Below are 17,219 nucleotides of genomic sequence, written 5' to 3' on the forward strand. Positions count from 1 at the left end.
ATATATATTTTTTTAAGGCAGTGCTAAGTATTAAACATATGTCTTTATTCTTGCACACAATTTCTGCAGTTGTTCTCATTTTAATCTCAATATGGGAGCTAGAACAACTTTAGGAACTCTGCACCCAGCATTCACCCTTACTATAACTTCCAAGAAAGTGCTGGAAACGCTTGGATGGGATTGGATGGGGTTTTCCCGCTCCTGGGCCTGGGTGGCAAAGAAGGCGCTGGAACCACCCTAAATAGTCTCCGGAGCCCTCTTCCTGGCTGGCTGGCAGCACGGAGGTGGTGAGGTTGAGACACTGAGCTCCCAGGCTAGGCAGGCGCGTTGTATCCAGGGTGGCGACGAGAGTGGCTAGAGGGCTTGGTTTGTCCTCGGGCAGTGAGAGCTGGGTGCGCGCGAGGAATAAGCAGCCGGCAGCCGTTGGGGCGCGACGCTGGTGACCAGGGAGAGCTGGCCACCGCCGCCGTGCAGGATCAGGGAAGCAGAGCCAGCCTGACATAGCCAGGATCCCGGGTCCACCATGGATTCTGAAAACGCCAAGGAACCTCTGAGTGGCTTGCAATCCCAGGAAAAACCCCAGAAGGATACGATACACTCAGAGCATTCTGCTCCCAGGAGTCCTGAGCACTCAGCAAATGAAGCACCCTCGGCGCAGCCACCTACAAGCTCACTGCAATCCACACAGCCTGGGCAGCCAGACCCCAGTAAGCGCACCAAACCCTCAAAGACGTCCGCGACACCCTCAAAGACGACCGCGACACCCTCAAAGACGACCGCGACACCCTCAAAGACGTCTGCGACACCCTCAAAGACATCCGCGACACCCTCAAAGACGTCAGCGACGCCCGCTGAACACCAAGGGCCCGCTGAACACCAAGGGCCCACTGAACACCAAATGCATTTGAGCAAATCAAAGACGGAAGCCATCCAAAAGCGTGCCGCGGGCCGAGCCCGAGTCCCGCCCCAGTTCAGGGACAGCTTCAAGCGTTTTTTCTTCTCACCCACGGGAGCGTCGAAGGTCGTGAGGCTGGTGAGTAGAGAGCGCTGGTGCCCGGGCTGAACAAATGCAGGGCGGATGCAGGCCTCAGCCCCGGGAAACCTTCCCTGGGCCTCTTTGCCAGTCCCCCCTGTTTTGCCTCACCTTTCCCCCGCAACCTCTCCTCTTGCTCCTCCACACACTCAAACCTTACTACTAAATTTGACTTCTTTTTTCCTGTCTCTGATATTTCTCAGGCTTCCTCTCACAAAGGGATTAATTAGGGAAGCAATGAAGATAATAGCAGAAACATGTAAATCAGCAAACACAAATAATAGAACTGACCAATAAAATTGATAAACCACTGGCCATGTAACAGGGAAAAAAGGGGGGAGGAGAGGACATACAGTCAAAGGTAGAAACCAGAAAGGGAAAATAATCACGAACACCAAAGAAACTGAAGGGATCCATGAGAGTACTTTGCAAAACAAAGAAATCTGAATAATTGGATGAAATAGTTGATTTTCATGGAAAATATAAATTACCAAAACTGATCCCAGAATAGAAAAACACCTAAACACACCAATATAAACACAGAAGAAAATAAGAAAGTATCAAATGAGTATCTTTCAAAAATGTGTCAGACTCAGGCTTTTTCACTGGTTAATGCTTTCAGAACTTCATGGAATAGAATTCTGATACTATTTAAAGTTTTTCAAAGCATGGAGAAAGAAACACTTCTGAACTATTTTTACAAAGTCAGTATAACACTGATATCAAAACCAGACCAAGGTCAGAAAAAGAAAACTAAATAGAAATCTCACTTGTATCAAAGCAATATGTTTTTTCTCATTTATTCCTTAGAAAAATAGGAGTGTATTGGACAATGACACTTTCAGTTTTTATGTATGCCACTCATAAATAAAAACAACTATCTATACTTCTCTATATCTATTTAGAGAAGTAGAGGCTATAATTTCAGCTCACATTACATAATGTAAAAATATAAAAATAGGATGTCCCCAACTTTTTCAGAAACTTTTATGAATACAGTATTACGTTTGTCCTTATCCTCTTTTATTTCTCCTTTTTAAGACTTATATATGATTTTACTATTTGGAATTTCTGATAAATCAGAATTTAAGATGATATTCACAGATTTTGTGACAAAACTACAATATTTACACATTCACATATAGTACAATGTAGTGGTCAAGTATTAGTAATGGTAATAAACTATTAAAGTAATAAGAAAATCATCATTTTAACAATTTAAATGTAAAGTAATAAGTATTAATATATTAGCAGAAAATATTCATCGATACTTTTAAAAATATACCATGAAGAACAGCATGATTCAATGTTAAAACTATTAAACTAATCCAACATATTATAAATAAAAGGAGAAAAAATTAGATTATATCAAGTAAGGTACAAAACACATTTGACAAAATTCAACATTCATATCTGATTGCAAAAGAGAGAGGAGACCAGGAAAATAGGAATATATAGATATTTCACTGACATTGTCAAAATAAACCCAAAAGTCAGCATCATGTATAATCAAACATCAGATGGATTCCCATTAAAATGAGGGACGAAGATGATGCCTGCTATCAACACTGTTACTCAATATTTTTCTGGAACCACTAGTAGTCACAGTTAGGGAAAAGAAATAAGAACATTTGAAAAGAAGAGGCAAAATATATCATTTCTGTCAGCTGATGTGATCATATATCTAAAAAACTCAAAGTCAACTGGGAAACAATTTAGAACAAAATAATTTCTACTAATTCATTAGTAAAAATTAGCAAACAATCACTTAAAATAGGAAATTTTTTCCTTTACAACAACGATCAAAATATATGATTAAATGAAGTAAATTTGAATGGCCTATGTGTAGAAAATATTAAAACTCTACAAGATATTTAAAAGCCACTAAAATAATTGGAAAGTCATACTTCATTCTTGAATAGTAAGACTAAATTTTGTAATAAGTTTCCAGATTATAAATTAAATGAAATCTAATTTAAATACCAACAGGCTAAGTTTGGGGAACTTGATCAAGACAAGCATGGTAGGCATAAACAATTTGAGAATGATTACTGAAAGATGAACCAGCTCAGGGGTAATCTGATACAAAATGGATTTCCTATAATTTCAAAAGTACTAGAATAGAAATTGACTAATCAATGTAAGAGAACAGTCTCAAAAAAGACGTGAAAACATCTGATAAAGATTGGATCAGTAGGGAAAATACTGGCATTTCCTAATAAATATTGTTGGGATAATCAGAAGCTATTTGGAAAGCAAGCAAGCTGGAGCTCTCCCTCACTCTACCAAAATCAATATATATTTACTCTGCGTTACCGCGTATACATACTTCTTTCTGGTATAAAATACACACTGTTAACAGTAGTTACTTTTAAGGAGATTGATTAGGATTAGGTTGAGCAAGGAGAAACTTGTTGTTGTTGTTGTTTTAGGCGAGGCAACACTTGGTTGACCTCACAGATTGCAAGGACCTTGTCAGCTTACAATTCCTTATTTTACACCTACAGCACCTGGTCTTCCTAGGTGGTCTCCCATCCAAGTACTAACCAGGCCCAACCCTGCTTAGCTTCCTGCTTAGCTTCTGAGATCAGACAGGATCGGGCTTGCTCAGGGTAGCATGGCCATAGACTGATTTTTTTTTTTTTTTACCTTTCTATACTATGTGCATTTTTATTTGCATGTATTATTTAATCTCTTAAAAATATTTTTAAAAATTAATAAAAGGTATGTGCAAAACAACACAGAAAATTTCAATGTAATCAGATTTGCATTCTGATTTGAATTCTGACAATTTATAGTTTTGTTTTGTTTTGTTTTGTTTTGTTTTTAAATAGCCTATGTACGTTAAAACAAATCCTGTTTCTTTTATTGCAGGGTCTTCTCATAGGAGCATTAACTTGTTTCATCGTCTCCGAAGCCCATGAGTCATACATAGCAATAACACTTGCGGAAGCCTTCATTGTTCTTTTTTTTATTGTAACATACATGCTAACCCTTCACCGCTTGATGACTTATTTACATTGGCCTTTACTTGTAAGTGTTCATTTTCATAATTCAAATATAAGCTTTGCCCCAGCCCCAGAGTAGAGGGAGGCTCTCCTCATGTGAAACCACCAGAGCTAGCTCTCTAGGCAAGGACATAGCCAAGCTGTGAAAGTTCAGGGGAGAAACTAGCCTAATACTCAGATTCTTTGGGCCCCTCTGTCTGCAGGACAACCAGCACACTCATCTGCTTCCATCTCCTTATGGTCCTGAACACATAGTATTTTTCAGCTTGTCCTAAAGAAAATTTTAATTTGTATATTCAGCAGGTAAATACATTTCTTACCTATTGCTTGTAAAACAGCACATGCTTCTACTTTTCAAACAGCACCCTCTCTAACAGATTATACACATCCCCGCCCCCCCTCAAAAGCAAGGATAGACATGGCAAAGCTGTAAAAAATTGTCACTTGTCCTCAAAGATTGCAAGAGTCAACCTTTTCACGTGTGTCAAGGGTCCCGAAGGGGTGCCAGATGGTGAAGTATTCAGGAAAAGACATTGCAGAGCCTTCTTCAATAGCTTTTTTCCCCAGAATTTCACATTCTTTATCAACTGAAAAATTCCTCAAGCTAGTCCCACAGGTGTCAGATAAGTCCTATTTACTGTGGAGCCTGAGGCTCTGCATCCTCACAAATGAGAGAGGGACTACAGTTTTGTCCAGATACAGATATGGGCCCAGTTCCTGGCCCTGCACCTTACTAGCTGTGTGAATTTTAGCCTATTTCCCCATCTAGGAAATTCAAGGAAGGAAAAATGTGATAATAACTTCCCCATAGGGTTCCTGTAACATGTAAAAGTCTTTAAAGAAAATAATACAATAGTACAAAGTAAACATTCGCTATGAAGTGTCCAGCACACCCCATTAAGATCGTTGGTGGCTTTGACCATTTTACCTTGCACTGTGAACAATCCTAACTGTGAGCCCAGGCCTCTTCCACACCTCCTACTTCCTTATAGTACATTTTTTCTATCCTAAAGGTAGGATTGCTTGCTATTAAACTAAAACTCGAAATATTTTCTTCAAGTGTCTGAGAGATTTTCTAAAAAGGCTGCTGAGCTCTCTCTGTCCCACAGAGTGCCGAGCAACAGGAAGCAGACAAAGCAAAATCTGAGCAACTTTAATTGGACATATGGAAGACCCTCTTAGTTATGGAGAGCTATAACCATGGAGAGGTTTCTGAGGGGAAACTAAAATCTCTGTCCATGGAAATTTTCAAGAAGGGAAGGTAAAGTAACTCTTTTTGAGCCCATACTATGTGCCAGATACTTTTTTCATATGTATTACCTTATTTAATCCTCACAACAACCGGTGAGGCTGTAGTCATCCCCCATCCCACATTTGACAGGTGAAGAAATTGGATTTAAAGAGATTAAGTTGCCTATGGTCATAGTAGGCACATGGAAACTCAGACATAGCCCAGGTCTGTCTGACTCTAAAGCCCAGACTTTATGCCCCATTGCTTTGTGATAGTTTCTCTAGCTTCACCAGCCCCCTACATCTTTGCTCTTCTTAGCTTCTATAAATTTTATGTTCTCTGTATCTTCTCCTATTTCCTCATGGTTTCCTTAAAAATTGGAGCCAAGGGTAAATTGATTATCCTGGGGGAGGAGGGTTATAGGCCCTCGGGAGTAGGTGACCCACAGCACCAAAGTCAGCAGTTGTGGGCAGGGAGACCAGAGCCCTCTGAAGAAAGGTCCACTGCCATAAAGATGGAGAGCTGGAGAGAGCTTCAAGGCACCTGCTTTGCTGTCAGGTCCAGGGACAGTGTCCAGGAAGTATCTGAGACAGCGGCAAGAGCTGGGGTCTCCTAAGCATGTACCATGAGGGTCCTGTGAGAGGAGCTGTCCTCGCAGTGCTCACAGGCAGCTCAGGCCAGCTTGTGTAAAGTTGCAGGTTTTGGTCAATTCTAATAAAGCCAGGCCCCCTTTTACCACCTCTGTCCTTTGGTGAGAGCATTCTCTTTTCTCTGGGTGACCTTGGAATCCCAGAGTGTGCTTCAGAACGCCTGCCTTTTCCTTGCTACTGTCCTCCATGGTGTGGGCCAGGGCCTGGGACAGCACACAGATATACCTGATGAACTCCCAGGAGCTTCACAGTTGGGAAACTTTCATATCACAAAGATTACCCAGTTATTCTAATGCTCAACTAACTAGCAGTACACATACTAAGCAACCACATACTAACCAGCATAGTTGGTCAGGTGGTGAGTGATCTAATGGACTTGGAAAGTTTTTAAAAAGACCCATCAAAACAGGATGCAAAACTGAGTTCTCTCCTCCTATCCAGTCCCTTCCTTTCTAATCTGCCCTTTCAGATCCCATAAGATGAAGGTTGTATACATATAAGATTGCTCAGAAGGGTAAATTGCTACCACTGGATGGTAACAGGGAAGCCCCGGCATGGTAAGCAATGTGCTGGTTTGATGACAGTATTGGTGCCTACGAGGTAACTGAAACTTCAGAGAGTAGGTACACTTGGAGATGTGTTGACATCAAGCTGCAGGAGTCACTTGGGACCTTATCAAAAGGTTGGTGCAGCAAGCCAGAGAACATGACCTATTTCATACTGTAACTGTTTTCGGGCTCTGCACAGGATCAAAGTCCTGCCCACACACTAGAGGTGTCCACCATCCAGAGCTGTCACTTCCTTTTAGCCCTTCTCTCCAGGCAAGATGGTTTGGCGCTCAGGAGGTATAGGATTAAAGGAGTACTGATTTTAAGAAGGCAATTTCCTTAAAGGCTCACATGAAGATAACTTTCTTTATTCCTCTATTCTCATTCTTGAGAAAGGGTTCAGTGCGAAAGTCGCTAGCCAGGAGGTAGAAAGTCTGATAAGTCAGGGCTTCAGACCCTCAGCAAGGCAGCATCAAGGAGTACTGGCCTCACAGAAGATGACCTCTTGAGAGGTCTTTAGACTCTGGGACAATATTTTGGCAGTCTCCTTCTCTGGAGAGATGATAGAGCCTGGGCTTGGGGACCCACTCCCCAGTCTCAATTGCAGCTTCTCGCTTCTGTCAAGGCTATGCCAAGGACCCTGACACCATGCGGAGGGTGCAGATCCAACTCTCAGCCAGCCCCTGACTTGCCAGCATGGCTCTGCATCAGAGCTAGTGAGAATACAGCTGTCCTCACCCCACCAGGGTAGAGTCACTTTCTTCATTTTTAGACTTCATCATCAATTTTACCCACCCTAGTCTAGTGTCATATATCAATGTACCCAAAAAAAAGTATAAATTATAATTTATTGTCTTCTGAATAGCACACATTTTTAACACTTCTACATTGTAAAAAATATTTTCAGTATGGTCAGAGAAACTGAGTCCTGGTCAAGCAGATGCTTTTGCCAATAGAAAGCAATTTTTTGAAAAGGACATAATATATATTTTAAACTAAAACTCTATAGATGTGATGATTCAAAAACTATTAGCAATATATTTACATGTATAAGTAAGAAGTATCAGCTTTAGAATGTCTTCTGCAAATAAGATTCATGAAAAGCAACAGTTTTGATGATTTCTGATCAGGCTCTGCCATGTGTTTGTAGAACCCAAGGCACAAATGGAACCAATGAAAGTTGCAGTTAGCTGACTACCAGCTAATATTTATTATATATAAATTCTTCTTACAAAGACTGTATTCTGTGAAGCCAATTTAAATGTTTAACTTCTTTTCTAATATTTGGTGTTTTTTTTTTTTTTAAAGCATTCATCATTAAAGCATCTTCTTCTTTCCCAGTTATAATTCTACACCATTTTGTTTATCTCAGAGAACAGTTTGAAAGCTTTATGGAAAAATAACAGTCAAATAACAAACCCATCTCTCATTTTAGTCAGAGGAGGTTACTTGAGTCCATAGGGAAGTTAGTCAAGGGCAGGGAAAAAGATGATGAATGAGGAAAGCATTTATGGGGAAACCAGAAGTCCCGCTGCATGTGACAAGGCTCAGCTGCAATGTGACTCCATCAAGGAGAACACATATCTCTCTGTCAAAGATGAGGCCTACAAGAGAGTCTGTGTCTAAGGCAAAAGGAAGTGGGGTCAGTCAAGAGAAGGCCCTTGGGCACTCAAGTCAGACTGCTAAAGATCACGGCCACTTACTGGCTGAGCAACCCTGGGTAAGTTGCTTCCCCATCTGTAAATTGGGGATAATGAGAGTTTGTTGTGAGAATCAAATGAGATCACGTATTAACACCTTGGCACTGTATGTGACACACAGTAAGTGCTCAAGAAATGTGAGCTACAATAGAAATGTTAGGTTGAAGGTAAATATTAGCTCTGAAGGACAGTTCAGGAGAGCACTTTCTTTTGAGTATGGACCAAACTATAACATCCAGTAGTTCAAAGAGGAGATGGAATTATGACAGGGAGTCAATGATTGGCTAGGGAGGCTAAGTCTGCATCTGGTTTATTACTATTATCATTATTAATGTACTTTCATCCAAATTCTCTATGACCACAGCTGGTTAATTTTCATCTACACTTTGCTTCTTAGTTCTAAGAGTCCTGGTTTACATCTTTGAATATCTTGATTTACACAATCCTCAGGTGCTAAGCTTCCTACAAAGTTGTAGACCGAAGTACCTGCCCCGTGTGTGGCCATAACTCTCACTCAGCCTACAGAACTTAGCTGGAACTTATTTCCAACCCTTATCAACCCTGCTCTATGACCCTCTTCCAATGTTACCCACCAGGTGCCCAGATAATAGATATTAGTGCTTTTCCAAGATGTAAATCACATTCTATGATAGGGCTCCTTGCTCACCAATCTCAATAGGAAGAATACCTGCAAGTTTACTATCTGTGCACATTTTGAGTACAGATATCATGAATCTACATTTTGATACACGCTCACTACCAACTAGATGCCAGGCACCTTACCTGATGCTTTCAGACTCGTTATGCCATGTAATCGTCAGATCAACCCAATCATTATCTCCATATTAAAAATTAGCATGTTAGGACAGAGGGTGATAAAACATGCCCGAGGTCACACATCTAGGATTGGCAGGCCAAATGAGTTCATCAACAAAAAACACTCTCACCTTATTTGTCCCATACCGTATTGACCCTCCACAGAAAATGCCAAAGATGGGTGCTGCACCATCTTAGGAGGACAGTTTATTTCCTCCTTATTGGTTGTCCCCGATGGGAGGCAATAGGGAGTTGAGTTCTGACTCAGCTCCTTGGCAGATAATTAATGTTAGGCAATTTAATCAACCTTTCTAAGCCTCTTATAATGGAGATCATAACAATATTGACTTTGCAGGGTGTTTATGAGGGTTAAATGAGATAATGACTGGGAAACGCTTGCCACTGAAGAGTTCCATTAGAGCTGAAGTAATTTCATACACCCAATGGCAGAGCTCCCTGCTATGTTTGGGCAAGTGCACTAGACAGGCTGACACCACCAACTCAAGCCACCAAGACTTTAAGACCAAAAATGTTCACATTAGCTATTTGGACCATATCGTAATTATATCACACTGGGCTTTTGCTTCTCCCCGCAGACTGGTGCCGCTGACACATTGAGTACCCTCTCTTTCGTTATTGCTACACTACCAAACCCCAGCCTCCGCTTATTATACTCAGGAGTGCGCCCCTCCCACCCACCCACTTACCCTCACCTTTTATTTGGCACACAAAGCAGCAGATTGGGCTATCAGTTAAAGAGCCCAGTAATGAAATCCACAAGGAAGGACACAAATAGCCTATAGATGTCAGGGCAGACTCAATTCTGGCCATGTCTTAGGAAAAAACAAGCCAACAGCACAGGCATTCACTCCAGAATACCAGGCCTATTCCTAAGGTGGCTTCCTACCTTCTTGGGATGGGCAAACCTACAGAATAAATATGACCCCACTTCCAAAGGATCTATTCTACCTGAAGATTTAGGAGTGGAATTAAATCAGTAAGGTGCTAACCTAAAATTTTATTTTCATATTAAAGAGTATTGTGGAGTAAAATGAAGCATTTATATTAATTTAAAATTCAAGAACTCAAAAAATCCAATTACCGAAGACCAATTTGACTGCTCCAACCTCTAGATTTTTTCATGTTCACTTTCCTATGCCTTTTAAGAAAAGTCTAATGGAAAAGTTGTCAGCTTTTTTTTTTTAATGGTGTTCTTTAATGAAATTAAACCCATTTCTGCTGACAAAGTCCTATCCAGGACCTTAAAAATCACAGAAACTCACGTCTCTGGAAGATATAAGAATTAGGCTGCTGGTAAAGTTTCAAAAAGGCATCCATCCTTAGATGAGTAATTGAACAATTTAAATATTTTATGAAGCTACGTTTTCATGTAAAGTTGACAATTTTCAATTCTGCATTACAGGATCTTATCAACAGTTTCATTACAGCTGTGTTCCTTTTAGTAGTTGCTATCTTGACAATGCAGGAAAAGGACAGAAGACATTTATTCTATGTTGGAGGGGTAAGTAGAGGCCATCGTGACTCCACTTAAGATCAGTATTTCAAGACTCTGAAAAGGGAACTGGCAGACCATCATTATTCCATACACACTATTTTTTGAACTATTGCAACAAGATGCTCTTGTCTGTAAATAGGATTTTGACCTTTCTGGACTAGAGAATGATATTTTTAAAGCACATGAAAAGAATGATTATAGCGGGGAGAAAAAAAAATCACATTGTCAAACGTGAGTGACCCAGCCTATTCAGGAAGGAAGGAAGTTCCCAGCATGTGCTTCACACAAGGCTAGGCAGGTTCTGACTTAATCTTTACAACTTTCATTTTTATAGATATGGGAACTGAGGTTAAATACCTTGGCCTGAGTCATAAGACTAGGACTCAAATCCTCATCATATGAAGAGCACAAGATATTGCAGATTAAATGCTTGGGAAATAGTGAGTAGGAAGTGGGGAGGTGAGACTAGTTCAAGAAGTCAAGCAAAGGGAACAGAAGTTAATCCAGAAAAAAAATTTTAATTATTTGAATTCGTTCCATAATCAGTAAATATTCTGTCAATCTCATTGGAATGTGTCAGGCCTAAACTCAGTGTTGGGAATAGAGTCCCTTCCACCTGGGGGAGCTCACAGATTAGCTGGAGCAAGACCTACCTAGGAAAAGTTCATTTAAGCAACCAGGATTTAAGTGACCATAAAGAGAAACTTCCGAGGCAGACAGGAGCTGGGGAACACCAGGAATCTCAGGTGCTGTGGGCCAGCTGGTTCCTGTCTGCTACCTCAGCCACCAGGCCTTCCCCTACCTGCCAGGGCCTCCTACCCCCTGGTCTCCATCAATTCTTACCTGGATGGCAGGATCCCCTACCATCCCCCCACGCCCCCACTGGGCTCCCTGCCTCCAGCCTGGTTCACTCTCCATTCACCTCATGGCTACTGCAAGTGGGCTTTATGAGTCTGGCACTTGACCTCTTCTCTTGATAAAGTCCCAAATCCTGCATCTCCCCAACCTCAAGTGGGCCCCCTCCCTCACCAGTTCCAAAGGTCTCAGCCACACCAGTTTCCTTAGAGACCTCAGTCTAGTACCTGAAATCTAGTCCCCTTGGGAATTCCTTCTTGCCCTTTCAAACTTGGCCTGAGTCCATTCCAGCGAGGGACGATCTCAGGACCCCAACCCCACCTGGATCCTCCGAGGGTCAGTGCCCTTCTCTAGTCCTTTCCTGGTGCCTCCGGCATCAGGCAAGGTAATTACCGGCAGCAAAACCCACCATTTCCAAAATCTCTTTCTCTGGGAACGGCAGAAAGGGCCACAACAGATAGTGGAGGGTCAAAGCGGGACGAGAGGCCGCCCACATCCCAGGATGCGGATGGGGAAGGCAGGTTGCTGCTGAGCTGCAAAATAACCGGGCCTTTCCTTCCCACATATGGTCTAACAGACCCTGTGTCTCACGGCGGCAATCCTGTGTCTCGTCGATGCAACTCTGGTCACCAAGACGATGAGGAATAACATGAAAAGAGCCCTGGGAATGGAAAAGGAACCCGATTACTCCCTCGCCTCGGCGGAACCCCCGAAACCCGCCCAGTAATAATCTGTGAAGGCACAGGCAAAGGCACCCACCTCTGCACCCTCGCAGGCACCCTCTCGGACGTCCACAGTGGCATCCTCGCAAACATCCTTGCGGGCAAAAGCAGCTGTGTCTCATACCTCCCGCTCCTCCCACCACTGAGCTCACATGCTGTCACCCATTTCCGCCCACGTGTGATCATAAAATCAGGGCTGCTAAGTTGGGAACACTTCTGCTTCCACGTGTTGCCTTGTGTAAAAGCGAGTTACATTTTCCTGCACAAGCCAGTGCACCCGTGGGGCGCTGGGCATGGCTGTCCCAGGAAGCCGCAGTGAGGACCTTGACCCTGCCCTGGTTCCAGCAGACCAGGCCTGAAGGCGGGAACCAGGAATAGAGACCTAGGGCCACCCCGTGAGGCCACACTAGACCATGAGGGGAGCTCCATGCAGAGGTGGGGCCAGGTGGTAGGCCTGGAGGTGGGGCAGGGCTCCTGCGTTGAGGGGTGGGGCTGACATAGGGGCTGCAGGGTCTTCACTGGGAGCGCGGCCGGCCCTGTGTGGAGGTGACATGCGCGGTAACAAAGGGCGCGTGGAGAGGGCACCAGGCGTTGGCTTTGCTGGTCTTGGCCGTTGGGTGAGTGCGGCCTCTGAGCAAGTCAGTTAGCACCAGGCTGGCTCAGAGGCCAGGCCTGTCCGAGGACAGCAGAAGAGATTGGGCAGGCCGCGAGAAGCTGAGAATATCCACGTAAAGATGGCAGACAAAGGCAAAAAGGACAAAGGAGGGGCGGCCGCACCGGCAGCGCCCCCTCCAGCCGCCAAACCCACAGAGGACGATGCTGAGGAAGAGAAAGAGAAGAAGCCATCAAAGTCCCAGCAGCCCAAGGATGAAGTGGGCACGAGGAAGGGGTGTCGCCGCTACCTGTGGGAATTCAAGGACAGCAATAGACAGTTCTGGGTTATGGGGCACGCCGTGGTCAAGCTCTTCAGCGTGGTAAGTTGGCCCGGTATCCCTGCGCAGGGCCCGAAGGACAAGGAGAGGGAGGAGTGACCTCAGAGGGGCTCCAGAGTCAGTGAGAGCCCTTTGCCATGGCTCAGGTGCATGTCTCCCTGCAGGGCTGCCTCATAGCTGCGATGATCATGTTCACGGGGACCGCCATACACCCCCTCCTGACACTCATCGTCACCATGGAGATATCCATCTTCTCCTTCTTCTTCACTGTCTACACCCTCGCCATTCAGAGATACATGCCTTTCATCCTGTGGCCCGTATCTGTAAGTGAGGGGCAGTGAGGAGTGCGGGAGGCCTGTGTGTGTTCAAGTCTGTAAACAGACACAACTCACCATTCATATTTGCACTATTGCATGGGCTCAGCACTTTCTGTGGGACTGGAGCAGGTAGAAAAGGCTCCAGAAAAGCCCAGCTGGGGGGCAGGGGCCTCTTACCCACCAGGTGGTCAAACTAAGTGGTCATTGCTTTCCTGAGGGTTTACTCTCCTTGTGGGGAGGGGAGATGTAGCAACGAGCTGTTTCTCCCAACCCCTGTGCCAGCTTATACCTGACTGGGGAGATCACCCCAGAAGGTACTCCACCCCCAGAATTTGAAGAATAAAAACAATCTTCCCATAAATCAGTAAGATAAAATGAGAATTATAAAAAAAAAAAAAAATCACTTCTAAAGCAGCCTTAGATCTCCAGTGACTATCCTAGTCAAGGATGTTCCTCCCAGAAAGATGTTCAGCCCAAAGCAGTTGTCTATTGCGATGGGGCTGGGCAAGTTATCCAATCACTCCTATCCTCCGTTTCTTTATCCCTAACGGGAGAACAGCAATATTCTCTCTTGGGATTGTTCCTGAGGAGTGAATATGTAAAGTGCTTGATGATGTCCTGAGGATACATGGACTTGAACCCCTGACCACTGCCTGTGTAATCACATAGCACACCAACCTAACTCCCATGCAACCCAAGGCCCCTTGTTCACTGCACATTCACAGCATGCCTCCAGTCTTATGCTCACTGGTTCACTCACTTTACACAAGAAATAGGCTCTAAATGGCCAAGTAACTTGCCCCCAGGTAACTCAGCTGATAAGTGTCAGAAAAAGGATTCAAACCCAGCTTTGTCAGTAGAGTCTGAGTCCTAAACTGAATTCTGTCTTGCCTCCTTGTTAGAAGCTATTAGTGTTCAGGGATCCACAGGTCTTGGTGGGATATGTGAGGATCCCCAGTATAGGGAGAAAGAAGAGGGCCAAATAAGACTCTTGGGAAAGGGATAAGCAGAAAAAAAAGTAAAGAGACAGGCAGAGGACAAGTTCCCAGCCAAGGAGCTTGAGAGAAAATACTTTTAGTTCCAGCAAAATGAAAAATCAATGAATCCCGAAAATCCTCCTGCTGCACATACCTAAACTACCAGAGGAATTGTAAATCCTATTGCTTTAACTAAATGGTTGAGCTGGCACAAAAGAGGGAAAAACACACATGTGCCAGAAATGGAAAACAGGGGCCGTGATCAAATAAACCTCTGAAGTGTGGGTAGGAATGGCCCATGAGGTGATGAGGCCTTGGTCCCAAGCAAAGTGGGGATTTAGAACTGAGAACCCTGCATAAAGCCAGCACCCTGCATAGTCTACATCCTTAGGAAAAAGAACAGAGGAGATACCTTTTCCCCACACAGAGGAACAAGAAAGCATGTTCACCTCCACCTGAGCTCTGCGTGGAAAAAGCAAAGACTGCCTTGAGAAAGAGGAAACTGGAGCTTGGACTTTAATGCAGATTTGGTTTGAATGTTTACTATCTTCAGCCTAGAAATCTTCATGCAGCCTAGAAAATGTAATGCCTTGAAATTAGCATAAAAAATGGATTCCAATTTGATGATATTCTGATGATATCCATGAGATTCCTGACAGAAACAAATGCAAAATCACAATCAACGCATAAAATATTCTCACAGGGAGGATATGGTGCAGGGAGCCTTATCAAGATGAACTCACAGTTCAAAACTACAAAACACCTGCTTTTAAAATCCTTGTGACTAAGAATCAGCAGACATAACAAATGGGAGGATTAGAACCCTGAAAATATAAGACAATAGAAGAGCTGTCTGAAAATAGTAAGAAATATACTTAAAATTATTAAAGACAAAAATAAGAGCCCTGAGAAGAGAATAACGCATTATGAGGACAGAATAGATAGATCTTTCTTAAAGTACAAAATGTCTAAAATTAAACATATAGTTATTGAAATAAAAGTGTCAATAAATGGGTTAAAAAGCATGTCAGACAAAGGTGGGAAAATTACCCAGAACACAGCATTGAGAAATAAAGAGAGAAAATATGAAAGAAGTTGAGACAGAGACTATGGTATGAGAAAGTCCATCATAAACCGAACAGGAGTTCCAGAAGAAGAGACTCAAGAGAATGGAGGAGAGAAAATATCTGAAGTGATAATGACTGAGAATCCTCCAGATTTAATGAGTGACATCACTAAAAATGGCAGAATAAGGAACTCCAAAACTCTGTCCCTCCATTAAAAGCAATGATTAGGTGTCAAAACTATCAGAATCAACTTTTTCAGAACTCTGGAATCTAATAAAAAAGAAACTTACAGTAACCAGGGGAATGCTTAATGAAGAAATAAGCTGTTGAATTTTGGTAAGAGAACATTGTGGCACTTTAACTTATGTGGCTGTCAACTCTCACTCCCCAGCTTCTCAGTGGCCATGAAGATGACAGCCCCCATTCTTTGCTGGTAGCAGAGGGAACAATACAGACCTTGTTCTCAAAGAATTGTGTGTATTGGCCGATCTGGTGGCCCCCTGAGGAGCTGGCCCATGGACTTGCCTTTGTTTCACCTGCTTCAGAGCTTTCTCAGGACTAAAGCAGCCTCGTGGACAACGTTTGTCAAAAGCATTTAAAGGTAAATATACTAACCACAGCCTCCTGGGCCAAGAGAAAACGGATGAGGCAAGCAGTAGAAAGACCAGAAATTTAGGAAGGAAGAGGTTGGGGAAGGAAATACATGGGAGAATAAGAGTTCTGAAAAGGTTCCAGATATACCAGGGACTCTAGAGGGTCAAACACATGCCCAGGGCTGGACGAATGCTCAGAAAAGACCCTAAGCTTTCACGTCTGGCTGACCTTTAGGCTCCGCACAAGTAGCAAGTGAAAACTAAGAGTTGCAAACAGCCTGGACATGTGCTGAAGAAGTCCCCCAACACAGAGCCAATCTGCAAAGACCGGTGAAGTATTTCTGTTTGTTTGTTTGTTTGTTTCCATATATTTCAGGAAATCTCTGTCAAATCACTACCTGACCATTAAGCTAATGAAACAGAGACTTCAATGACCACAGGAGAGGAAGAATATAGTCTTTCAAAAAATAGTTTAGAAAGTCACTAAACAGTCTACAGCCATGCTACCCTGAACAAGCCCGATTCCATCTGATCTCAGAAGCTAAGCAGGATTGGGCCTGGTTAGTACTTGGATGGGAGACCACCTAGAAAGAGCAGGTGCTATAGGCATAAAAAAATTTTAAAAAAAGGGATTGTAAGCTGACAAGTTCCTTGCAATCTCTGAAGTCAACCAAAGGTTGCCTTGCCTGAAAAATAAAAAAATTAAAAAATTTAAAAAAGTTTAAAAAAAGAAAGTCACTAAACATACAAATGACTACAACTCACAACAAGCAGCAACAACAGACCTGGGGAGGAGGGAGAATCTGATTTTCAGAGTAACTACATTACTCAACATGCGGAGCCCCAAAAGGAGAAGAGAGAGAAAGGAGCAGAAAGAATATTTGAAGAAATAATAGCCAAATATTTTCCAAATTTGATAAAAGATATGACTCTACACATCCAAAAAGTACCAAAGCAATCCACAGAGACACATTATAATCAAACTATCTAAAGATGAAGGGAAAGTCTCAAGAGAGAAGTAACTCCTCTTGTACAAGGGACCCTTAATAAGATTAACAGTCAATTTCTCATCAGAAACCACGGAAGCCTGAGGCAGTGCAATGATGTAAAGTCCTGAAAAAAAAAACAAAAAACTTTTGACCAAGAATTCTATCCTTCAAATGTGCTGTTATGAATTGAATTGTGTTCCCCTAAGCTGTGTTGAGATCCTAGCTCCCAGTACCTGTGAATGTGATCTTATTTGGAAATAAGGTC

The 17,219-nt window shown here is 42.9% G+C and overlaps 2 protein-coding genes and 2 pseudogenes across 2 annotated transcripts in view; 3 read left to right on the forward strand and 1 right to left on the reverse strand.

The window, feature by feature from the left end:
- LOC105305765 (CKLF-like MARVEL transmembrane domain-containing protein 1) overlaps positions 1-12,084 on the forward strand; it is a 19,118-nt gene extending 7,034 nt beyond the window's left edge. The window contains exons 3-4 of the mRNA XM_011380569.2: positions 10,410-10,508; positions 11,935-12,084. Of these exons, the coding sequence (XP_011378871.1) occupies positions 10,410-10,508; positions 11,935-12,084 (249 nt within the window). The remainder of the gene's footprint in view (positions 1-10,409; positions 10,509-11,934) is intronic.
- LOC111731750 lies at positions 3,532-3,662 on the reverse strand (annotated as a pseudogene).
- A 729-nt stretch (positions 12,085-12,813) lies between the features above and the next one.
- The window catches only part of CMTM2 (CKLF like MARVEL transmembrane domain containing 2), a 14,744-nt gene continuing 10,338 nt past the window's right edge, over positions 12,814-17,219 (forward strand). Inside the window, exons 1-2 of the mRNA XM_011380570.1 lie at positions 12,814-13,053; positions 13,176-13,334. Of these exons, the coding sequence (XP_011378872.1) occupies positions 12,814-13,053; positions 13,176-13,334 (399 nt within the window). The remainder of the gene's footprint in view (positions 13,054-13,175; positions 13,335-17,219) is intronic.
- Positions 16,456-16,574, forward strand: LOC111731744 (annotated as a pseudogene).

Source organism: Pteropus vampyrus, unplaced genomic scaffold (assembly GCF_000151845.1).
Source record: "Pteropus vampyrus isolate Shadow unplaced genomic scaffold, Pvam_2.0 Scaffold394, whole genome shotgun sequence".
NCBI lineage: Eukaryota > Metazoa > Chordata > Mammalia > Chiroptera > Pteropodidae > Pteropus > Pteropus vampyrus.